Genomic DNA, 25,539 nt, shown 5'->3' with positions numbered 1-25,539 from the left:
AAGACTGATTGTTGTCACATGGGAGCAGGGCAAGTGCATGTAAGATTCCACCAAGTATAAGGATGTCTCCAATGGGTGCCCCCATATTTCTCTTGTAATAAAATGTCCTGTCCTGCTTACTAGGGATGCACCAATACCAAGTACCGTACTCAGTACAAGTACAGATACTTTTCCACCTCCAAGACTAGACTAGAGAAAAATTCAAAAGTTAGGAGGCAGCTGTCACTTGTAAGGAGCACACAGAGCTCCTGGGATTTGAATGCGTGTACAAATGAATGCGTGTACATCTCTATTTTAATGTATGATTTTGCTTTTATAAATATATATAAGTGATGCACCAATACCATTTTGCAAGTACTGGTACTTGCCCAAGTACTCACAGATACAAGTACTGATACATTTTTGTTTATTGTCATGTGACCGTTTTTCTAAAACAATATCGACTAATGATTTCAGGACAGTGGTTGAGAGCCAGAGCCAGGTCCCAGCTGCAACCACTGCAACCCTGGTAGTTCTGCACTGGTATCTGAACTGGTATCGGTGCATCCCTAGTGCTTATCTACCCGTTGGTGATGTGACGTCTGTGATTTCCATCACCACCACTGACATCTTTGCCCGATCTTCTTCCTGATTCAGTGTCGCTAACCATCTTGACTGGCTGACTCTGGGTTGACGTAATTTCTGTGCGTATGCTGACCCAAGCCGTGCCAAGACTATACAACGAGTTGTGCAAGTGCAGCTTAGTGTACAATCTAAAACACTTGCTATCAGGCAGACAAGTAGCATGTATCACAGAAGAGACATACAGAGACCTACAGGCTGTCTCTTGCCATAAAAACCTTCCTGCCAGCAATTTCCACTTGAAGACTCCTAACTTGTTGACTTGGAAATTCATAATTCAAGGAGTGTGGGAATTCCAATAATAAGACTATTTGCTTCACAGGCTCCGACATCTGCTGACGAGCTACATTTATAACGCTCATATAGGCAGAAAACCTAGGAGTATTTTTTCCCTAAGGGCATGTCATTTATAATGTGATCTGTGTATTTCTAGCTGATTTGTGAAGTAGTTGTAGTGAGGGCTTCAGTCAAGAGCTCCTGATGCAGAAGAGTCAGTGAGCAGGCAAGAGACAAAACTCTTAATATCTAGGATATCCAACAAGCTTTAATGTACTCCCCAACAGTCGAAGAGAAAGGGGTCATCTTCGCCCCTTTACAATCTCACAGTAGCACTGAGTTTTTTCCTGTAGACTGATAAATGTGCTGGATTCCCCATGCCATGTCTGATTTTAGAGTTTCTCCGGCGAGCTTCACTACACCATTCTGCTGTCTGATCTGTAACTACCTGAGCTGCTTAGCACTGCTTGCCTTGAGGTTGTGTATAAAGCTCATTGCCTGTCTGGGCAAGTGGTCCCTTGTGTGTGGCTTCCTGCTGCGTTCAGTTATGGAGTCTTCATGCCTGAGGGGCAATACGATTGGAAACCACTACATAAGTATAAAACTGTCTTCTATAGCATGCTCATGTGCAGACCGGAGGAAAAACAATTACCCTAGTGTTTCCTAAATAAGAAAAATAGGATTTTTGTACTCACCGTAAAATCCTTTTCTCTCCGTTCATTGAAGGACACAGGGCAACAGATCGTAGATCCTGAATGGTAGGGTATATCGCCACCTGCAGGAGTAGGACGCTAGGCACATAACAAAAAGACAAGACAGCCTAGGGGCGGCCCCTGCTGGTGGCCCAACCCCTCACTTGCTGACAAGTCTCCAGTAAGTAACAAGCAGTTAGGAGTACACACCCAACATAGAGGGCGGGACCTGTGTCCTTCAATGAACGGAGAGAAAAGGATTTTACGGTGAGTACAAAAATCCTATTTTCTCTCCCGTTCATTGAAGGACACAGGGCAACAGATCGTAGATCCTGAATGGTAGGGACGTCACCAAGCAGTAACACACTGAGGGATGGGCAACAACAAACAAAAACACCCAAAAGACCCCTCAAAGCGCCGCCTGCAACACCTTGCGCCCCAAACCAGCATCCGCCGATGCGAACACGTCCACCTTGTAAAATTTAACAAAGGTGTGAACAGAAGACCAAGTAGCGGCCTTACAAACCTGAGAAACAGAGGCCCCATGGCGGAAAGCCCAGGAAGCCCCAACAGCCCTAGTAGAATGGGCAGTGACAGGAAATGGAGGCTCACGCCCCTTAACGGCGTACACCTGAGTCACAACATTACGTATCCACCTAGAGATGGTAGCCGCCGACGCGGCCCGACCCTTACGAGGACCCTCCGTGAGTACGAACAGGGAGTCGGTCTCGTGGAAAGAAGCCGCGGCTTCCAAACAAACACAAGCGCAAACCACATCCAAACAGTGGAGCGCACGCCCCTTCCTATGGACCGGCTTCGGACACAGGGAAGGCAAGACAATGTCCTCATTCAGATGGAATGCCGACACAACCTTCGGCAGGAGCGCCGGCCGAGGACGGAGAACCGCCTTGTCCCGATGCAAAACCAGGAACGGAGACTTGCAGGACAAGGCAGCCAACTCCGACACCCGCCGAACGGAAGTGATGGCCACCAAAAGGCCACTTTCTGTGACAAAGACATAAGCGGAATCTCCCGAAGAGGTTCCAAACGGTGATTCCTCTGGATAGTCGCGTGTTGGACGGGAAGAAACGGTTGCCCGGACGGGACAGAAACTCGATCTCGTAGCCCGAAGAATCCAGCCCCCGGACCCAAGAGTCGGAGTCGTGGGACAGCCAAAAATCTGCGAAGAGCCGAAGTCGGCCCCCCACCCCGGGACCCGGAGTCGGGGCCCGACCTTCATGTGGACTGGGGCTTGCCGGCATGTTCGGCAGACTTGGGCCGCCACGGACGCTGGGAGGATTGGAAAGAGGAGGGTTTGTTAAACCTACCGCCCTTGTCGGAGGGCGGGCGAAAAAAAGTAGGCCCAGGCTTCCGGCGCTGTTCCTTCTTGCGCGCCTGGGGGAGGAAGGTACTCTTACCCCCCGTCAGATCCTTAATGATCTCATCCAAGGTGGAACCAAACAGACGGTCCCCAGTAAAGGGCAGTTCCTGAAGAGCCTTCTTGGAAGCCTGGTCAGCCGACCAGCACTTAAGCCAGAGCAAACGGCGAAGCGTCACCGCTGACATCGACACCCTGGACACCAAGGGCGCCGCATCCAAAGCCGAATTACAGACATAACGCAGGCCCAGCACCAACTGGTCCGCCAATTCCACAAAGGCAGGGGAGACGTTCTCCCCCGCAAGACCCTGATGTAACATTTTAGCCCACTCAGTTAGAGTCGAGAGACCAAAGCCGAAGCCAAGACCGGACGCATGAGAGCGCCGGAGACAGAGTACAGGGACCGCAAAAGCGCCTCAGCCTTCCTATCGGAAGGATCCTTAAAGGATGGAGAATCTTCCACCGGGATAACCGTGGCCTTGTTTAAATTGTGCCTAGCGTCCTACTCCTGCAGGTGGCGATATACCCTACCATTCAGGATCTACGATCTGTTGCCCTGTGTCCTTCAATGAACGGGAGAGAAAACATGTTTTCTAGCTCTTTCCACGTTATCACAAGTGAAATAAATGGTTTGTTTCTCTTAAACTATTATAAAGTAATATAAAAGACCAGAGCTAGAATTTCATTACTGGAGCATGTGGGCCAACATCTTCTGGTACCCTAAACAAAAAAACAAAAATTATCGCTACCTGGCAACAGTCTTGTAATAAAGCTGGAAAGAGTCTCAATGCTTTATTCGCCATCACCATAAGGGTTGCTGTCCTCGCACAAATTCTCCATCAGGTCTTAATGTGTAGTTCCACTTTTGCAGTCAAATTGGAGAAACCCTCATTTTATATTGAGGAAAAAAGTCACCACCTGGATTTAGCTAAGCAAATATGTCGGAGCCTTCCTTTGTATAATAAGCCTAGGTGCAGCAACATTATGTCCCCAAAAAATGGGGACATTTTTTTGCCTACCTGAATATACTGAATGACCAAGTTTTTCCACCAATTGATTGTTTTCTTCCCTGATGGCACATTGGGCATATTCCAAGATGACAATGCCAGGATTCAGCGGGTTCAAATTGTGAAATGGATTCAGGGAGCATGAGACATCATTGTCACACATGGAATGGCCACCACAGAGTCCAGACCTTAACCCCAATGAGAATCTTTGGGATGTGCTGGAGAAGACTTTACACGGTGCTCTGACTCTCCCATCATCACTACAAGATTTTGGTGAAAAATGTATACAACTCTGGATGGAAATAAATGTTGTCACATTGCATAAGCTTATCGAAATGATGCCATGGCCAATGCGTGCCGTAATCAAAACTAAAGGCGGTCCAACAAAACATTAGAGTGTGTGACTTTTTTTTTGGAGCAGGATCCATAGGACCCTATAGGCCAGGGGTGGCAAACTCAAATTCATCGGGGGCCGCATCAGCAGTATGGTTACCCTCAAAGGGCCGGTTGTATAGGACTATGCATCTACTCTTTATTATCATAAATAGTTGCCTCTGCATTCAGTTGCTACTGGTTTTAATAATAATTTAAGTAATAACTAGCCTTGAAAACATTATATTTACATATGAATGGGCTGTGGCTTATTGATATGCAAATTACCGCGGCCCGTTCATATGTTAATATCTCGGCCGCTACCGGTACAGTGCAGGCTGCAGGAACAGCACCAGCAAGCTCCGGAAAGAGCACAGAGTAGAGAGGGCTGGGCTGGGGGAGGAGGTGTTTCTCTGGCCTCCCCCACTAGCACCCTCTAGTGTACTGTGTGGTAGTGCCGGCTCTGCTCGCTAACACACAGTAGACACTGCTCTGCACAGAGTCGGCATAGCGGACCGGCCCTGGCTGCTGTGCGGGCCACATTACAAGGTCCGGCGGGCCGGATTCGGCCCGCGGGCCTTGTGTTTGCCACCCCTGCTATAGGCCATGTTTACCAAAATATGTTAAGGTAGAGCTAAGGGACAGACAGATATAGGAGGAACAAGACTGAGAGGTAGTGCATTAACATACGACTTGAGATCTTTAACCCTTTGTTAGGACAGACAGTCCTGCGCATCTAGTGATAATGAAATCTGCCAGCACAGTACAGGCAGGGTAAAATATGACAAACACAAATCCCCTGCCCCCCTCATAAACATTGCATGGCAAGCGAGAACTAAGTAAGATTTTCATTTATTTTTTTTTCCAGAAAAGAGCATTTTTAAGGTAAGCAGAAGTTTAAAAAAAAAAAAAATTAAAGTATTGCTATGTGGATAAAAACATATAACAAATATAACATAAGCGTTATCCCAACTTGGCTGCAAAAGTGGAAATACACTTTAAGAGGAGTGTTCAGACATACAGTGTTCAATGCAAGGGTTTACTGAAGTACTTTTGGGGTGCTCAGCAGCTGGTCAAGTTGCCTGGGATATCACCCCAAGCCCGTATACCTGTAGGCACTAACTCATTTACATGGTGAACAAGCACATCCAATGCATCAGACCATCACCCCTATGAGACCAATCACAGGTTTGGATGGATAACTGTGAGAAAGGGAAAGCCTTTCCAGACTTGCCAGTCAAGGATTCCTCTAAAGAGGACCTGTCAACTCTTTAAAATGCTAGATTTCTAGATTTGACTGCATGCAACACATTTTGCTAAATGGGTACCCTTCAAAACATTACAGAATGAACAAGTGTGTGTTTAAAATAACACAAATAAAAAATACAGTTAAAAACAACATAAAGCATAAAAAGTGCCTTGTGTTCAGCCCGTGAGAGTTTTATAACCGTCCTCCATTAAATGTGACAGCTGACTGCAGTGCTCAGATTCCACCACTAGAAGGCAGTGTTCTCCCATCTCGCTAGGGCTGAAGAAAAAAAAGCTCACCTATGGTTTCAAAGGCGTAATAAAAACATTGCGGGTGATTAAATAAACCATTGGCAATGCTTTTCTGGCATTATGGCGAATTAAATACTCCTGCGACAAATCCATAAAAGCTGTGTGACCGTTTCCTTGCTATTTCCAACGCATGCAACAGATTCAGGTAGTTCTTATGTGCGACACTTTAGCACTTCTGGCGCTACGGCTGCAGCAAATTCATGAAGAAATACAGCCAAATCTGTGATGAAGAAAGTGCAGATAAATAACGCCTCTTCCAAGTTGGAGAAAACTGTGTTGCAGCGCGATTTCTGTCTGAGGAAATATGCAAAAGACTCATATACACAGCTGTGTCCCTAGACTTTTTGCTACCTCAGGTGGCCCGGGAGGAAGGTGTTGCTGGATGCTGCACAATCATTGGGAAGGGGGGTTGCTGGTGGATAGTGAGAGCCGCTAGGAGCCGGGTGGGGAGATGTGTAAGGGTTCTGCATCTGACCACCCAGCCCTTAGCAACCTTGGAAGCTCTAGCCGGCATCACTGGTTTCCAGGAGCTAAGCGAGACGCCGGCCACAGCACCCCAGGTTAAGAGCTGGGCAGAGATGTGTATGGCCCTTACATATTAAGAACCAGAGGTCTTGCTGCACTCCTTACCGGAACATCCAAGAGACCCGTGCAGACGGGTGGGTGCTTGTAGTGACCACGGACGGCACCGTGAATAACACAAATGAAGAAATAATGTCACCAGCACACCATAATAGTAATTTTAGCAATAGTCCATTTAATGACACATTGCCATTCAATGCAAGTGCTTATGGGGCCTCAAGGGGTCCCCTTCATCAGGCTCAGAATGTAGCCTGCTACATAGGCTGGTTATAAATGTTATGCAGTTACTATCTTTTTCCAGTTTGATTGTTTTGGTTGTGGGGGAGCAGGGGTCCCAGCGTGCATTTTTGATTGCTGGGCCTCCAATGTGTCCCTGCACCTTCTGAGGAGGAGTTGGCAGCCTCCTGGTACACCTGCATCTAATTTATCAACTGCATTAATATGCTCCCACTTGGAGACTCGTACTAATAGAGTTTGGACCACACTTTACAGAGGTGCCTTGACGGTGGCAAGTGTGGCTTCCACATATTTTTGGCCAAATATTTGTGCAACTAAAACCTCTGCTTTTAACGCATACTGTTAGACAGTGTAATTTGTTTTGTTGCAGGCTAGCTGGCAGGTGTCCTGGGACCTTTTTGTGTTTTGTATTGTCCCAGGTTGACCTGACTACTCTTCTGCCTGCCACTTGCCTCAACCCCTGCCTGGACCCTATCTATTCTCTCACTTGCTGCCTTCCTTAACCCCTGCCTGAACCTGACTATTCTCTCCCACCTGCCACAACCTCTGCCTGGATCTGGCTATGCTTTCACTTGCTGCCTGCCACGCCCTCTGCCTGGATCTGGCTATTCTCTCACTTGCTGCCTGCCACAACCTCTGTCTGGACATTACTATTCTCTCACTTCCACCTGCCTAAACCCCTGCTTGAACCTGATAAGTCCCTCATGTGCCGTCTGTCTCAACCCCTGTCTGGATATGACCCTCTTTTGCCTGCCACCTGCTAAAACCGTTGTGTAGACCTGACTATTCTCTCACTTGCTCCCTGGTTCAACTCCTGCCTTGACCTGACTATTCTGTTGCCTGCCAAGACCTCTGACTGGACCTGACTATTCCCTCACCTGCCACCTGCCAAGACTCCTGCCTTGACCTGACTATTCTGTTGCCTGCCTGGACCTGACTTTTCTCTCACCTGCCACCTGCCAAGACCTCTGCCTGGCCCTGACTCTTGTCGGCAGCCTTGGGAACAGCCTCTGCTTTGTTGTCTTTCCGTCCCTGCACCCCCCTGCTGGGGTGATCCTGAGGGCTCCAACCTGGTGCCAGTCAAAACTGGGACTACCAGGGTTCCTGGCCCATCTCCACAATCAGGAATTCTGGTAAAGATCAACTGTCACTTAGACTCCACATCTCAGTCGTGAGGTGACCCTATTAGCTATGCTGTCTAGCAGGGCTGTCACAAAAGTTCAACTGAGTATTATGGTGCCAGCTGTAAAAGATAGCATATAACACTAACAATAGTTGTTTTTATCATAAATATTGTTATAGTGGCTTTGGTAGGTACCACATCCACAAATTAGCATTATCTACAAAAAGTTATAATCGGACTTCCAAGGTACCGGGCAATAACATTTTTACTGCTTAAAACATTTTTTTATTAAATATTCAAAATTAACAGCTCTATGAAAGATTCACTGTGCATCATGATCACTAGATGGAGCCGAGGAGCATAGGAATTTCCAATGCTCCTTGGCTCCATCTACTGGCCCTAATGTGCAAATCTTGTTCGCAGAGCTGTTCACTGTGCAAAAAAATTTTAAATTCACCTAGGGATGCCCCGATATATCGGCCACCGAAACATATCAGCCGAAAATTGCACTTTTGGCTAAATGCCAAAAGTGCCATTTTTCTGCCGATACATCGACATATCCCTGCTTTCTTTCCTCCCTGCTGGGCGCTGCTCTGTGTCCCAGCGGGGAGAAGAGAAAGTGTGACAGCCGGCCTAGCGCTGCGGGAGGAGTGCAGCGGGAGGCCCACACCGCTCAGCCTCCTATCACAGTCCGGCAGAGTGGTGTGTGGGCGGAGACAGCCCGCGCTGTCACAGGAGGCTGAGCTCTCCTTGCTGCACTGCTCGCTCAGCCTCCTGTGACAGCGTGTGACAAAGGAGAGCGAGGTACAAACACTCAGCGATCACTGAGTGTTTGTAAATAATTGAGGACAGAGTATGGTAACTATATCCTCAATTATGAATGAATGGGAGTGATCTACATCACCTCCTGTTCATTCATAGTTGTAGTTATAGTAAACACACTCTGTCCTCATGTTATGAATAACGGGGATATAGAAAAAGAGATAGAGGACTTTTTCTATTTTAAAAGGGAAATATCAGGGGTCTGTTTAGACCCCTAATATCCTCTAAAGTCACCACTTTGATTTATGTCCTTCTTTGAACAACTTCTGACATCACTCAGTCTGCTTTTTATTTAGTTTACCACTATCATTACATCCAAAAATCCTTATTTACATACATAAATACATTTTTTTCAGCTTCTACTTTGCAAAATACTTATATATATATATATATACAGACATTCCTCACTTACCGACTTATCTGCTTTGCGACCGCTCGCACTTACGACCGACCTCCGACCTTACGTGCGGGAACGTGGCAGTGTGACGTCTCGCCGGCGGAAGTGATGTGCTCCGTTATTCACCGCAGGTCTCGGTAAGTACTTTATTGCCCGATGTATAGTACATAGTACTGTACATCTGCAACACTATACAGTACTGTACTAATGCAGTACAGTACTGTATAGAGTTCCTCACATAACAACCAATTTGTTTAACGACCTGGTCGTAGGAACGGAACTCGGTCGTTAAGTGAGGAATACCTGTATACAGTATATATATCACACAGAACCTGCCTTCTGAACTACAACTCGACATCTGCACAATATAACATCATTATTGCTTGCTGGAAGCAATGCTTGATGGGAAATGTAGTCTTGAGAAATGGAGATTACATCACGTCTACTAAGAGACGCAAAGCACACTGGGAATCCAGGAAGTTGGTGAAAATGATGGGCAGACGGAAGGCAGCACTCACTACATAAAATCATTTTTCAAATAAGCTTTGATTGCGTTATGAAAAACAACTCCAGTATGTATTCCTATTACAATGCTGATGTTATAACAGGAGATGATATGCTGGGACTCCTTTAATACAAATTGAATACATAGTTTGTATGTATTATGGGGAATGGAAGCTGGAGTTTTTTCTTGAATTCTCCGCGCTCCTGTACACTTGGTCACCTGTAAATAGCCTCAAACACGCATCTATCTGGACTCATCCACATTGTACTGTATACGCTGATTGGAAACCAGATAAAAATGTGACTAGCTGAATAAAAATGCAGTTTTAATGAAACGAGACATGAAAACATTACTCTTCCAGTAGAAAGGAATAAAACAGCCTGCGATAATGCAGAGTCTACATGATAAGACTTGTACCGTAGAGGCCCGGGGGCCCATATCAGCATGTGTCACCAAACACAAGAGGCAAAATCATTTAAGATTCACAAAAGCTTTCGGAATCTCCCCGAAGCGCTATATGATTAACTGCTTCACTCAAATGAATTGTGAAACAAAAAGATATTGAAGAAGGATTTATAGGTGCAACGGAAAGAAAAAACGACTGAATAATTTAATAATCCGGGGTTCTTAAAGCTGGACTCTAGGCACATATAAAGACACAAATGGATGCAGCTCGGTATTCATTAATGCATCATTACAGCAGATCGTGCAAATATTGACCATTGGAGTGGGGCTACCCCAGTACTGCAAGGGTTAACTGCTCCTTCTGGTCTAGGGTGCGGAATAAAGAAAATATACTCATTTGATTTTTGGTTCTGCGGCGGTCAGCGCTCACCTCTCTTCCCCTCCACTCCAGCTGCAGAATGTCCCTTGGCGATCTTACATCTAATGGACCTGCATAAAGCTGGCTAAACTGTACGGATGGCGGAATCTCCCACTGGGCCAGGCTTCAGTATCTTGCTAGTCGGCCCCGCTGGCTTTTAAAATACCTGAACAATGCCTGCATCCAATCAGATTGTTCAGGTACTTTGATAGCCGGCGGGGCCGACTAGCAAGATACTGAAGCTTGGCCCAGTGGGAGATTCCTCTATCCACACAGTTTAGTATAGACGGAGGAATCTGTTGCACTTTTTCCATCTGACCACAGAAAATCTGCAGATAATCTATAGGTGTATGGCCAGCTTTAGACGTGATGACATCACAGGTCCTTAGACCGCTGGAGCCTGGGGGAGAAGAGGCTGTGGGACTGGTTTAGCAGCCAGGCAGGAACAAGGATCAGGAAAGTACACTGCCAGGCCAAAAAAGTCACCACCTGGATTTAGTTTGGCAAATAGGTCAAAACCTTCCATTGGACAAGTGTTGGTCAGGCCTAGGTTCAGCAACATAATGTTCTTGAAATGAAGTCAGCTGCCTACCTGAATATAATGAATGACCAGGTTTTTCCATCAGTGGATTTTTTTCTTCCCTGATGGCACATTGGGCATATTCCAAGATGACAATGCCAGGATTCATCAGGCTCAGATTGTGAAAGAGTGGTTCAGGAAGCATGAGACATCATTGTCACACATGGATTGGCCACCACAGAGTCCAGACCTCAACACCATTGAGAATCTTTGGGATGTGCTGGATAAGACTTTACACAGTGCTCCGGCTCTGACCTCAACACCATTGAGAATCTTTGGGATGTGCTGGATAAGACTTTACACAGTGCTCCGGCTCTCCCATCATCACTACAAGATCTTGGTGAAACATTAATACAACTCTGGATGGAAATAAATGCCATTCTGAGCCTGATGAAGGGGACCCTTAGAGGCCCCGAAAGCGCTTGCAGTTGAATGGCAATGTGCCAATAAATTGACTACATAACCCTTGGAGTGCTGGTGACGTTATTATTTTTTGACTTCATTAACCCTTGGAGTGCTGGTGACGTTATTATTTTTATCGTATTTCTTCACGGCGCCATCCATGGCCACTACAAGCACCCACCCGTCCACACGGGTCTTTCTTTTGACTCCGGTAAGGAGTGCAGCAAGAACTTCTTGATTTCTGGATTGCATAAGCTTATCACGATGCCACGGCCAATGCATGTTACGACATCAAAGCTAAGGCCAGGTTCACACCTATGATGCTGTTTTCACACTTTTTTTTTTTTGCAGGACTTTGCTTTGTTTTCCCTGCATAGAGATGTCTATGGGACCACAACCACCCGAAAATAGCTCCTGCACCTTTTTGCACGACAGGGGATTTCAGCCGCGCGACGAAACGCAACGTTATGAACAGGCCTCATTGACTTCAATGGGAATCTGCGTTTTGCGAGATATTGTGCAGATAAATTGCCTAGGTGTGAACCTAGCCTAAAGGCGGTCCAACAAAATATTAGAGTCTGACCTTTTTTTTTTGCTTGGCCAGGCAATGTCTATCTTCTTTAACCACTTGCTGTCCGGAGCAATTTCTTACTATTTGCGCACACATGATAAAATCTGAATTTTTGGCTAGAAAACAGCTTCAGACCCCCAAAACAATGATCTATTTTCTGAAAGCAGAGGCCCTGTAGAATAAAAAGATGCTATTTGCAATTTTTTATGTTGCACGATATTTGCACAAACATTTATCAAACAAATATTTTTAGGATATAAATACACTAAAATGAAATTTAGTGCACGGAAACAGAATATAATACCCAATTTTTTTGTAAAATATAAAATGCAGGGTAAATAGATACGAAACATGTCAAACCTTAAAATTGTGTGTGCCCATGAAAGTGCCCAAAACTACAATACCCAAAATTTACCATAGGCCATGCTTTAAAAGCTTTAACTGCTCATCATTTTAGTGTTTACAGTGACAGATGGCCCTAGAATTATTGCTCTCACTCCGGCGATATGTAACATGTGTGGCTCAATTTTTGTACGAAGGCGCACCTGAGGCATGTTTGCGCATGTGCATGCACGTGTTACTTTAATTATTTTTTTTAAACTTAAAGGAGAACTATGAGTACATAGTTCAAGCCGACGTGTGACAATGAAACTGTCACACGTCGGCTCAATAGATCGGGAAGTGAGTGAACACCTACTGTCGCTTGCTCACTTTCGATCATCTCCCTGCAGAGAGAGGGATTCCCCCCCTCCGATCCCCCAGCGCTGACTGGAGAGGGGGCGGGTACAGCTGGCTCTGCCTCTAGATAGGCAGAGCCAGCTGTCACTCATACAGCTGGGTGGATCTCAACAGCAATGTCCGGATCCGGCTGCGGCGGTCTCAGTATACCGCGAGCTGTAGCTCGCAATATACTGAGCTTTGGGTCACGGGAGGATGGTAGTATATGTCCTCCCGTGACCCTTAAGAGAACTATGGGGAAAAACACTTACCCCATAGTTCTCTTTTAACTCTTTTGCTACCACATAGGGGGCTAGCAGGTCCCCTATGTAATAGCAAATATAATGTGACAGGTCCTCTTTATGGAAACATCAGGGGTCTGTCAGACCCCTAATGTCACTTAGGGACCCCAAAGAAGATAATGAAGGAGAGATCTGCTTCCCCAGCTTCTTTTCCTGGCTACAGGAGCCGGAGAATGTGCACAGTGACACCGGAAGTGATGTAATCCAAGCCCGCCAGGAAGCTGACAGCGCTAATCACAGGTACTGAGACATTATCCGGGTCCGCAGCTGCAGAGATCGGGAAATGTCTCAGAAAAGTCTCCGTGCCTGTGATTGGCGCTGTTAGCTTCCTGGCGGGCTCGGCACGTGGAGCTGCGAACACGCCCGAGCCCATCACTATTGCTGAACTCCTTTCCGATCAATGAAGGGAGACTCGCTGATCCCGGGCCCGCATAGGGGAGAGCGGAGCCCGGAGTAAACAGCGGAGGAGTAGGTCACAGTGAGGTCACAGCACTTGTAGTCCATTCATCATTTCCCCCATCCCCATAACTGAAGGTCTGTACCCTTAGATCACACCTGGAGGAACAGTTTACAGAAGTCCCTCCATCTACTGATCATGGTTCAATGCTTGGCAGGCTGCAATGCAAAAGACTAATAAATGCAAACGTATTTTTCAAATTTTGTTGCAACAATCTGGACTACGCCTTTTAATTGCACAGGAAGTAACGCGCTGCATAAATTGTTGGCACTATACAAATATCAGCAATATATATATACTGTATATATATGTGTATGTTGCAATCACTGGGACAGGAGGTGTTTGTTGTAAGAAGGAGTGCTGTAATCCACCTCCAGGGCATCTCGCAGGGTTTCCAGGATCAGACCTCCTTCAATACCCCGGCTCAGCAGTCACAGTCCCAGGAAGTCATGCTCACATGGCAGCTTTGAGACACAAACCATACATCCAACTGCAAACGCCCCGCCCACATGTCAGCGCTCAGCCATACAGAATAGAATGGGCGTGTCACACCGTACAGTCCCTTACTTAGGGCGTGGTTGTGCGCCCGTGCCTGTAACTCTCGTCCTATCACTAGCTGGGGGTGTGTTTATTGAACCAATGAGCGCCCCCCCCGGGATTGTTTGGATTTAAATGTCCTATAACTAGACGTGGCAGCGCTCCGGTGTATTTCAGTTGCTGGGACTCTCCAACTAGATTTAGTTATGGCGAATTTGTCCCAGTGTCTGGATGACATCACCCCTATGGGCTCCCGCTGGCCTGCAGCTCCCCCCGACCTTTACAGCGAGGCTCAGCGCCTGGCCCTGGAGGAGCTGGTGTCCGGGGGTCCGGAGGCTTTGCGGGGGTTTCTGCAGAGGGAGAGGGTAGCCGGCTTCCTGTCCGAGCCGGAGGTCGGGGACATTCTGAGCTCTGCCTCCAGCCTGCAGTGCGGGGAGGAGGAGGTCTCCGTGTCCGCCTCGGTGGACTGTTCATCGGTCACTTATTTCCCCGAGATCTCTGATGTGGAGCCTCCGCTGCTGGAGCTCGGCTGGCCGGCCTTCAGCGCTGGCTCGTACCGCGGGGCCACCCGGGTAGAGGTCCATTTCCAGCCCGGATTTGGGGATGTCATCTACAGCTGCAAGGAGGCGGTGCGGGCTCTGATCAAAGGAGCCAGGGAGGTGGGTGCACGGTCTACTGCTGGGGGGACTCTGATCGTGGGTGCACGGTCTATTGGGGGGGCTTCTGATCAAGGGTGCCAAGGAGGTGGGTGCGTTATCTGCTAGGCTGGGGGTGGGTGCTCCAAGGGCTAGGCAGAAGAGGTGACTGCCTTGGGAGTTTCATCAGGATGGAAAGCTGGGACAAGGGTTAGGCTCTGCAGCCTTTACTGCTTGGGTGCTGAAGGACCCTGTCCCATCACTGTCTGGAAGCATCTCCTAATGCCTGACACTGCATCATTGTATTATGTGGGTGATCTTTTTAGAAGGTACTTGCTACCGTTTATGAACATTTTATACAACAGATGGTCCCCAAGTCTGGTGTGGTCTTATGTCTGTGGGTACAGTGACCCTGGCCGTTGGGTCTCTGGGTGACATTTGTAAGCTTTCTCTCTAATATCTGTCCTTGGTTCTTGTGCCCCCCCATGATTTGGCAGTTGAAGGTATGGAATTCAATTTGAGGATGGTCTGGTTTACTTATGAGATGTGCAGTGATGTTGACGTGGGACCAAGCATAAACCTGCAAGGTGATGTGACCTGAGAGTAAAGCTGGCAATAGACTGATCAAATTTCATCTGACTCCTGAACTGGCTGAAATTGGATTTGTGGTTGGCCCTGTCGGCACCACTGGCTTAAATTGTTAATTTGTTCTTTTAATTGACTTCTTTCGCAGGAGTCGGGTGTAATTTTGATGGTCAAAGAGTGCCTATATCCAGTCAGATGCAGTCACAGTTTAGGCATTCAGCAGCCGCAGGTCCCACAAGCTGTTGAATACAAAAGCTGAAAGAGATGATTCCTTCATCCATGTTGTGTAGAATGGATCGGGTAATCAATTTTGATTTCCCCCATTCATCTCATGGGCTGAAAAGGGAAATCAAAGGTGTATGGCCACCGTAAGCGTAGGACTAAGCAGGGAAATGATGGCGGTCAGGCAGGGAAATCCTCACAAGCTGGTCAAATTTTCCTTGTGAAAATTTTTGGTGGTGGTCTTAAATCTAAGGGCTTCTGAGCCCAGAAGTCACAGGTGTGATGTACAAGCCGTCTGTAGAAACCAATGAACGTTGTGGCTGTATCCTGGTAAACACTGCTTTGAGCGTAAACTTGCATACAGGTACGAATGTAAGCCCCACATGCAGATGTATAGCCATACATTTGCTTAAAAGGATAGGAATAAAAAGGGACAAAGTGTTGTATTGGCATTTAAAAAGGTAAATGCCAAAAAATTAGATTGGACTTGTATTAAGACGTATAGTTTGTAGACATTTCGGCTGTGGCAGTAAATTATTAGAAATGGCCGTGCCTTGATTTGTGTATGCACTATGAAAATTCCAAGGTTACCCTTTTCTGTGCCACCAAGAGCACCTAAAGCAGTGTTTCTCAACCAGTGTTCTGTGGAAGCCTAGGGATCCTCCTGAGGTTTCCAGCGGTTCCGTGAGCAATGTTGGCTTGATCTCCACTCACAATGATCCCCAATGAGAGGTGGACGTTCCACAACCAGCACAATGTAAGGGGTCACTTCTACATTGACCACAAATCTTGGAGAAGACCATCGTTGTTTACTGTCTGCCATTTTTTTCTGCAGTTGTTATCCATTTCAAGAATTTTGCCAAGAATAATTTAGTAGGGGGTTGTTAACTAAACTATCTGCTCTGGTTGTTGTATACACTAGATATTCCATATTAGTTATTTAAATGTTCTTCACCTTATTAGTGTGCCATGAGCTGTAGGTAAAGCACTGGTGGACATATTGGTATGGCCAGTCTGTCAAATCCAGGAGTCAGCAGGACTTTTTTGAGGAGCCAGCTAGAGGAAACCTCAACAAAGGGCCAACTTTTGGCTACCTGGCTCCTGAGATTTGTCCCGCCTTGTCCGGTTTAACAGGGGATCCCAGAAAATTATTTAAAGGGTTTCTCAGGGGGTAAAAAGTTTGAGAAAGGCTGACCCAAATTTTGGAAAGGGAAATTTTTTTTTAGTGCTTGCTTCCAAAGTTGTTGAAGGCTCTAACCGTTTTGAGCCAAGACAATGCTCCAAAATTTTCTGAAGGTTCCGACCTTTTTGAAACCATGATCATGCCCTAACTTTCCTGATGGTGTTATGATAGGAAATGTTTCACGCCTTGTTGTATCAACGGCTGTCTTATTTTGTCTAGGCAGATGAGATCAACGACCTTTGGTCATTTACCGCTTTCCTTGTACTGTACGGCCCAACCCTTATATCTAGCTGTAACCTAGCAATCTTTTTCTTTCATAGGAAAAGTTCAAATAAAGTAAGTCAATATTGACTTCCGTCACCGAGCTCGTAATCCGACCGAGACGTTTATCTCATGGAGTAAGATGCTAAATGTCCTATTAAACCGTTTTATGAACACTTCAAACTCCCAGTAATTATTTTTGTCAGCAGTCTGCGAGGTTTGCTTTTGCATGACTGGTTAGACATGCAAACAGTCTAGGTTGGGGGTAGGGAAGCTCGGCACTCCAGCTATGGGGGAAATTACAAATGCCATCATGCCTCTTCGAGTCTTGCAATGCCCTTTGGGACATGTGGTTCCACAACAGCTGGAGTGGCCAAGTTGCCTACACCTGATCTAGGCGAATGAAGTAGTTATGACCTTAAAGTGAGGTTTTGCCGTACTAGTCACTTTAACTTTCATCAAACACAGAACATTTTATAACCGATCCGCTCTTTCACGTGAGAACGTTCTGCTTCAGAAGATGCTAATCTGCCTATATAAAAGTGATTTATGGAGGTGGTTATGCTGAGCTGTGATGTCGCTGTCTAATATCCTGTTTGGGCCTTGTCCTATGCTGTACACGGTAGTTGCTTTTGAAGATGGCTTGGCTTTACCATCAATCATAAATCAAAGTCAAACAATGCACGCCTCCGCCTCCCTGATGTTTGCTCAAACTGCTGTTTTTGCCTTGAGCATTATTAGCCGCACAAAGTAAGGGGCCAGAGCGATTCTTCTCAGCTTGTGCTTGGAGATGTTTGCACAGGATCTATGATTAATGGAGAATATAGATCTAGCCAAGGTTTGCCTTGGCTTTCTGTATGCTTGTTTTTGATTAGGTCCATTTATTCCTTTATCGTTGTTTTTTTAGTATGACTGATTAGAAATCTGATGGACGGCATAGTTAATGTATCTTAAGCCAAAAATGTAATACATTGCAGCTTACCTGTCCTTGGATGTGGTGGGCTATGTTAGTTTTCAGGCTTTTACCCCCAAACTTTTCACCTGGTGAGAACATCTTTGCTGGCTACATTCACTTACAGCATGCTTACAGGCAATGAGGCTTTTGTAAAGAACATAAACTGTAAGTCTTTGAACTCCACCTAAAATGCATTTTGCTGATTTCAACTGAAAGTCACTTTGGTCCTTCCCAAAATAGTTTTTGAAGTATGTGAGCATGGTAGGCACGGACTGATCTGAACTGTTCTCTGTAATATGGAATTGCTATGTAAATACTAGAAAAGACCATCTTGTCAACTTATGACAACTGTGGCCCCTGATATAACCAGAGGGCCACATAGAATGCTCAGTACATGTAATGCTGCAGAAGAATGCAGAAACGCTAGAGGAAATTCTGGGAAGAAACTTTGGAAATGCTACCTTTGGTTGGAGACCTATTGCAGAAGACAGACTGTGGACATGTTACATGAGCAGGGCTGGCTTTACTCTCTCTGCTGCCCCAAGGCCAGGTTCCTCAATGCGCCCCCTAACCGTCAAACCCCCCAACATGGAGAATGGCAGACCTGCAGGCTGCATACAGGTAATCTCTGTGACATCGCCGAGATCACTTGTACAAAACAAGCGGCGGCTTCCCCGCTGTACATTGAACTCTGCTTGCCCAAAGCAGGGCTAAATGTAGAAATCTACCAGCCCGACGCCCGGAACGGCATGTCCTGGGCATCAGAAGATAGGAATTCCACGCTCCAAGGCCGGGCCTTGGTTGGCCTTGTGGGAAATCTGGCCCTGTACATGAGGCTAGCAGAGATCACTGTTTTTACCCCTTTATAAATGCTCTCATTCCCACTTCAGACTCCAAAGCTGCACAAATACCAAAGGTCCGCATAAGCTCCTTGGAGGAAAGCAAGGTGACTGAGTTAAAGTTTCCGCTTTTCCAAAAACCTGTGCTCATTGCATTAGGAGGGCAGTCAATGCCAAAGGCAAGTTTTTGAACACCGAGTTAGAACTAAAAGCAAGGATCCCTTTAAAGTGAGCCCTTTGTTGGCCCATATTTATAGAAACCAAATATGACCTATTCAGCTTATAAACCACTCACTGGTGCATGCTCAGTGAATCTTTCCTCTAGTCTGTCCCAACATATCCAATTATTCCCAACATATCCAATTATTGGGTGCAATCTTTCATGGCCTGGAGAAAGTGAAGCCACACCTCTGCTCTTTCAAAGACAGTCCTGTATGGGCCCCATATTGCATAGGTCATTGGCCAGGGGGACTGGTTGGAGATGAGAGCTTAGCAGTTCAATGAAAGGAAGGAAAGCTTTGCCTATAAGTGGCATATGTTTAATCTGTAGGTTTTGGGAAAGGCTTGCACTTATAGAGCAGACTAGTTTTACATGCTTGGACAATAGGAGGGTTCAAATCAAGGGTCTGCTCACACCAGCCTAGCCCATTGAGGCTTGTTAATGTTCCTTTTGTTAACGCATTCATTTGCATTTGGGCAACTTGTTCATTTTAATCATCTGCCCAACAGACCAAAAATCGCGCATGCAACATTTATGCCTGTACTATATGTTAATGCATTGCCACGTGCTGCAACACAAGTGTGCTCAGAGGGTGTGGTGAGTTACAATAATGGTTGAACAGATCCTAAGGCCTCATTTAGATGGTAGTGAATCGCCTTTCACAGGAAGGTTGAGCCGTGAACCATAGGTACATGTTCCATGTACAATTACATACCGACTGATGCGGCCTCTGTCGGCCTATCAGTCACTTGAATGGGCACAGTGGCCACATCTGTAGACCCGTCTAGGTTTCCATCCCACAAGAATCTATAGGTTCTCGCCGCAGGTAGCCTCAACCACCCATAATAGCTCTTGTGCATGAGGCCTTATACCTGCTCTCCTACTTTCGTACTTTGAGTTTCTAGCTTTGCACAAATATATAAAGGTGGTATTCTCCCTTTTTTTGCTAGGATTTGCATTCTTCAGGTCGGTGACTTGGAAGGTGCTGAATCCAGAGATCATAACGGCTAGTCAACTAGTTAGTCAAAAACTAAGCCCTTTATTGGGTGAAACATGTCAGTGAAGAAGATCTATAGCGGGACAATGTGTACCTGTGTGCTACAATACATTCTTCAGAGAAGCTTGCAGTGTGTGACCGGACTTAAGTACTGATGCTGGACCAAGATGTGCTTGGCCAGTGTGCACCCACCATTCTCTGGTGCTGCTGTGAAGGAGCAGTGATATTGAGCTATGGAAGCTAGTCGGCTAGTATTTTCAGAAAGAGATTGGCAATGGCAACCAGCGATAGAAGGAAAATTCCTGTTGGATAACATAAAGGTCGTTCCTGATTCCCATAACCTAATTTCTTGACTCTTCTGTATTTAAAAATATGTAGACTATGGATTAAGCCAGCAAGACAAGAACTTCTGGCTCAATGTTTCTCTATAGAGAAGTGCATGCATTTCTGAATACATAAAATATTCAGCATGGTTCCATTTACTTTTTTTAGGGCTTTTTCACACCACTTCCAGTGCGTTCCAGCATAATTGGGGGGGGGGGGGAGCATGATTGTGCATTCCAGTCAATGGCATCACAGCCACGCCCCCTGCCCCCAGTGCAGTCACCTGCACCGGAACGCATGGCACATGAATGCCTGCGTTTCGGTACAGTGCAATCGCAAAAAAAGCTGTATGCACTATTTTGCTGTGGTGCTTAGTTCCCTAATGTACACCCTGTCTACAGCTGATGAGTGTTCTTAAAGGAGAACTATGAGGTGAGTGCTTTTCACTAATTCTCATAGTTCTAGCCGACCTGTGCCAATGAGACTGTCACAGGTCGGCTCAGTAGATCAGGAAGGGAGCAAACACATAGTGGCGTTCGCTCACTTCTCGATCCTGTCATGGCTCTCTGCTGTGACGGGAGGGACTGGATTCCCCCCTTCCTGCTCCGATACTCCAGCGCTGGTGCAGGGGGAGTAAATCCGGCCCTGGGGAGGACGCTAGTTTATGTCCTCCCGTTACCCTAAGGAGAAGTATGGGGAAAAGCCCTAACCCCATAGTTCTCCTTTTAAGCTCATCACATTTCTATCGTAAAAAAAATCTACACATTCCCCATACCACTAATGTGGGTCTATTTCTCTATTTTTCTCCATATAGAAGTTTGCCCCGGTGTGGTGGTTTTCTTCCTTAACCACTTAGGGCTTATTCACATAGATGTGAATGGCCATGCACTGCAAAAAGTGCCTGATACTTCTGCACCTGGCATTGATGGGTTGCGTACAGCCACAGGTAACAGTCTGTACAAATTGATGAGAAAAAGTGGCTGCATGCATAGATGCGCACATCCTAGCGTTTACATCTGTTGAGGGTCAGATGAATGGCGCTAGATGCAAACTATGTCCTAATCCGCTCATCTGTCCCTGTATAGATGTAAACGCTCAAATTTGTGGGTCATTGATTTGTACAGGCTGCTGGCCACCCTTGTACAGGCTACCTCCCACAGCAATACCTAACACCTGTCACTGAAGTATCGGCTGTGTATGGCCATTCATGCCTGTGTGAATGAGCCCTTAGGCTGCCCCTAAACTGTCAGATTCCCCTTCTATAATGTACGTGGTAAACATCACATGAGTATTAGTGGCCCTCCTCGAAGGGTCTGCTGACTCAGCTGGGACTAAACCATTCTAAATAATTCTACAAGTCGATGTTTTCTCTGCCTTAACATGTTTAACCTAGAAGCAGCTGGCACCCCCTCTGAGGATTGTGCATGCATGCATCATTTTGTGTATGATCATAACACATTCTTCCTGCTCACCTGTCCCCTTTAAGATCGGGCTTGAATGATGACTATTTTTCTGGAGGGCAGACATATTAACCCCCAAAAACAGCCGCTATGTGGGGCTGAAAGAACAGCATTTCTCACATTCCTGGATATCAAATCAATTTGAAAACAGTCAAGACTTCACTTGTGAAATTCGGACTTCAAAATCTAAACCTGTCAATGTGCCTAACATTCATATAATTCTTGAATGTATTACGAGAATGCTTGCTATAAGGGGGTGTAAAATTCTTAGATTAACATTTCACAGTACATAAAGAGTTTTATTTATGAATAGGCTTGTATCTAAGATAGGATATGATATAAAAATAAACCTTTCAAAATGCTAGTTGCATGTTTTTTTTATACTGCCGCTCCTACTTTTAGACTTTTTTAATTTCTAGCCAAGTATATAAAGGTGGTCTACCATCTTTTGCTATCGTTTTACATACTTGCTCCAACCCCTCCAAAGCAAGAAAACATGATGCTGTTGAGCTGCCCCCTAAGTGTCAGGGGCCGGACTAGATACCCTCTAGAACTTTCAACTTTGCCACCACTGATATGCATTGCATATTGAAAAATCTGTATTGTTAAAGTGAACATATGCGGTTGTCTGTCCATTGCGGAGAATTACAATGGACAGACAGGAGATGCTGAACTTCTAGGTCAGTGTCTTGGAAGGTTCTGAAGCCAGAGGGTCGGCATAACAGCTAGTTAACTAGTATTGTCAGAAAGAGATCTGTAATGGCACGCACTAAGCCCTCGTTCACAACTGAACGTTTTGTAGCGCGTTCTACGCTAGACGAATGCTCTACAAAACGCTCAAAAATATAAATCCCATTGTATTCAATGGTCTCGTTCCCACCTTTGGCGTATTTCCGCCCGTCCCTAACGCGCTACAAAACGGCCCACGCCTGAAAAGGTACAGGTACTACTTTGGGCCGTTTTGTTGCGCGTTTCCATTGGGATACAGCCAAGTAGCCTTCGGAAACGCGCGACGGTCGCGCAACTTTTTTTATCGCGAATCTCGGTAAAAAAACCGCGCATATGCAATATGCCTAGGTGTGAACGAGACCTAATAGAAGAGTTGGATATCCTAAAAAGTTGTCCTTGATCCTCGTAATCATATTCAATCTTCCTCTGTATATGGGGCTTTGAAAGTGTCCTCAAATGCAAGGAGACCCAGTTCAAAATTACATACAAGTCGTTTATTGTATAAAAATATATATATTCTTTATTATAATAAAGATGACAGATTAGTGATATCATTAGATGGTACAAAACCTCCCTGGATCACATATAGATACATACTGTGTATATAACAATAAAGTATTAACATTTATCTCCTTAAATATCTCTTTTATATAACTGCATAAATAAATTCATCCATAATGTTGAGTAGATCTATAATGTGTCCAGTTTTCGACATGTTTCGCTCAAGGCTTCATCAGGAAAATATGGAGGTGCCATTAATGGAATCTCTGTCCTACTGACATGCGTCCCTACTGCCGAGCCAACCTAAAGCAACTCGGGAGGTAAGGGAAGTAGGGGACCATGCGGGCCAACGAATGGGGAAGAAGGTAAGCCTGTCCATGATGTGTCCTTCAAACAGTTACTGGATGCATCACTCCTCATCCAGCAAAAGGCAGCCCCCCAATCCGAGCAGCCCACATCTCCCCTCTCTCTCCCTACTCCTATTCCCGCCGCACCAAACCACGCCATTTGCCGCTAACGGCACGCGTCATGTGCAGCTGGGACGGGCCCACTTCATTAATGGCACCTCCCATATTTTCCTGATGAAGCCTTGAGCGAAACATGTCGAAAACTGGACACATTATAGATCTACTCAACATTATGGATGAATTTATATATGCAATTATATAAGAGATATTTAAGGAGATAAATGTTAATAATTTATTGTTATATACACAGTTATTTTAATAAAGAATATATATATTTTTATACAATAAACGACTTGTATGTAATTTTGAACTGGGTTTCCTTGCATTTGAGGACACTTTCAAAGCCCCATTTCTCTATTTTTGTTGTTGTATTCTGTATACTTAGGGGTGTGGTGTCCTAGTTCATGTGGTGGTTCGCAATTTTGTGTACTTCCTCTGTATATGGTTATGCATATGTAAAATATCCAGCAGTGGCTACAGTTTGCAGTTGGTAGAAAACATAGGGCCAAGAGTCTGATAAAGTTCATGCACATCAGGCGTGGACAAATTCATCTGGAACTCAGAAGCCAGTCTGCCCAATCCAGGATCCACCGGGACAGCTGCATTGAACTCAACTGGAGGAGACCAAAAGTTAGGTGGCAGGTGTGATTTTTTTTTTTTTTTTACAAAGCATTGGCAACCTGGAATGTGGCCAGCCCTGATATGACTAGATATCCCCACAGCTGATGCAATGAGCATACACTAATCTTTTTATTATAGGCATTTATATGGTGCTGACCATTTACGCAGCGCTTTACATTCACATCAGTCCCTGCCCTCAAGGAGATTACAATCTAAGGTGCCTATCTTGCATGCATACATACAAGGGCCAATTTAGACTGGAGCCAATTAACCTACCAGCATGTCTTTGGAGTTTGGGAGGAAACCCACGCAAGCACAGGGAAAACAGGCAAACTCCTTTATAGATGGTCACCCGGCTGGGATTCGAACCAGGGCCCCCCCCCCAGTGCTACAAGATCCTGCTAATGCACCAAGGCAAATTTAGCACCTATGGCTTGACTCTTAAATACAGACATCAATTTCTGTATTCAAGAGTCAAGCCATAGGTGCTAAATTTGAGTAGATGGATCACATGGAGGAGAAATAGCTGGCTGTGTGATGACTAAACCTGGTGGCAGATGTGGTGATTGTTGTACTTTTGTAATCAAAATTACAAGATGTCCGAGCTGAGCAATACTTCAGTCAGGTAATGGATAATTTGTCCCTTTTTTTTTTTTTCACAGGTAATTGCAGTGGTCATGGACTCCTTTACAGACAATGACATATTTCGTGATATTCATGAAGCTTGCAGAAAACGCTGTGTTCCGGCTTACATTTTAGTTGATGAGTCTCAGCTGCCACATTTTCTTACCATGTGCCAAAATCTTGGAATTTCAATTGAAACTGAACTGGTAGGTCTAAAGTAAACCGTATAGTAGTGAAAAACCTGAAGGGCCTCCTAGTCTTTGACGGACATCAACTCCAACAATCCATTAGTGCTAGACACTTCTAGTTAATCAAAGTATTGCAGGAAATGTACAATATTTGTTGGTGGTATTAAAAATGGACTCATTAAAAACAATTGATCAAAACTGGAGCAGACACAATCTGGTGCAGTTGTGCATGCCAACCAATCAGCTTCTCTTTTATAATAAAAGCTTAACCGAAGAGAGACAATGAATACTGGTTACTATAGGCAAGTGCTCCAGATTCTGTCTGCTCCAGTTTTGATATATAACCCCTGTTGTGGAACCCTATCTCCTCCTAGTCATTGAGCACGTCAAATATCAAATGCTATGTTTGTTCGTAGATCCTTATCACAGTCTTTACCTTTCATCATATCCCAAACTGTATCCATAAAATGTACCGTATTTGCCGGCGTATAAGACGACCCCCTACTTTTTGTGTTTTAAAATATAGGTTTTGGGCTATACTCGTCGTATAAGACGAGTATAGCCCAAAATAATGTTTAAATGCACCCACAAACATCCATGGCGCTATTCCCGAGTGTGGCTCGGGGTTAATTTTCAGTACCATAAGCGGTAACCCCGAGCCACACTCGGGATTACAGTCTCTTACCTTGTCCACGATCCCCTCTGTGTCCTCCGTCTTCCGCTGAGTCAATCACGGCAGGCCTTGTATTAAATAATAAAGGCGTTTT

General features: G+C 45.5%; 1 protein-coding gene across 1 annotated transcript in view; it reads left to right on the top strand.

Moving 5' to 3' along the window:
* Window positions 1-25,539, top strand: part of FAM83D (family with sequence similarity 83 member D) — a 32,593-nt gene that overhangs the window by 3,644 nt on the left and 3,410 nt on the right. The window contains exons 2-3 of the mRNA XM_018556182.1: window positions 14,166-14,620; window positions 24,623-24,790. Of these exons, the coding sequence (XP_018411684.1) occupies window positions 14,168-14,620; window positions 24,623-24,790 (621 nt within the window). The 5' untranslated portion in view covers window positions 14,166-14,167. The remainder of the gene's footprint in view (window positions 1-14,165; window positions 14,621-24,622; window positions 24,791-25,539) is intronic.

The sequence above is a fragment of the Nanorana parkeri genome, unplaced genomic scaffold (assembly GCF_000935625.1).
Source record: "Nanorana parkeri isolate BGI_ZX_2015 unplaced genomic scaffold, ASM93562v1 scaffold227, whole genome shotgun sequence".
Taxonomy (NCBI): Eukaryota; Metazoa; Chordata; class Amphibia; order Anura; family Dicroglossidae; genus Nanorana; species Nanorana parkeri.
This window is presented reverse-complemented; position numbering and strand designations above follow the sequence as displayed.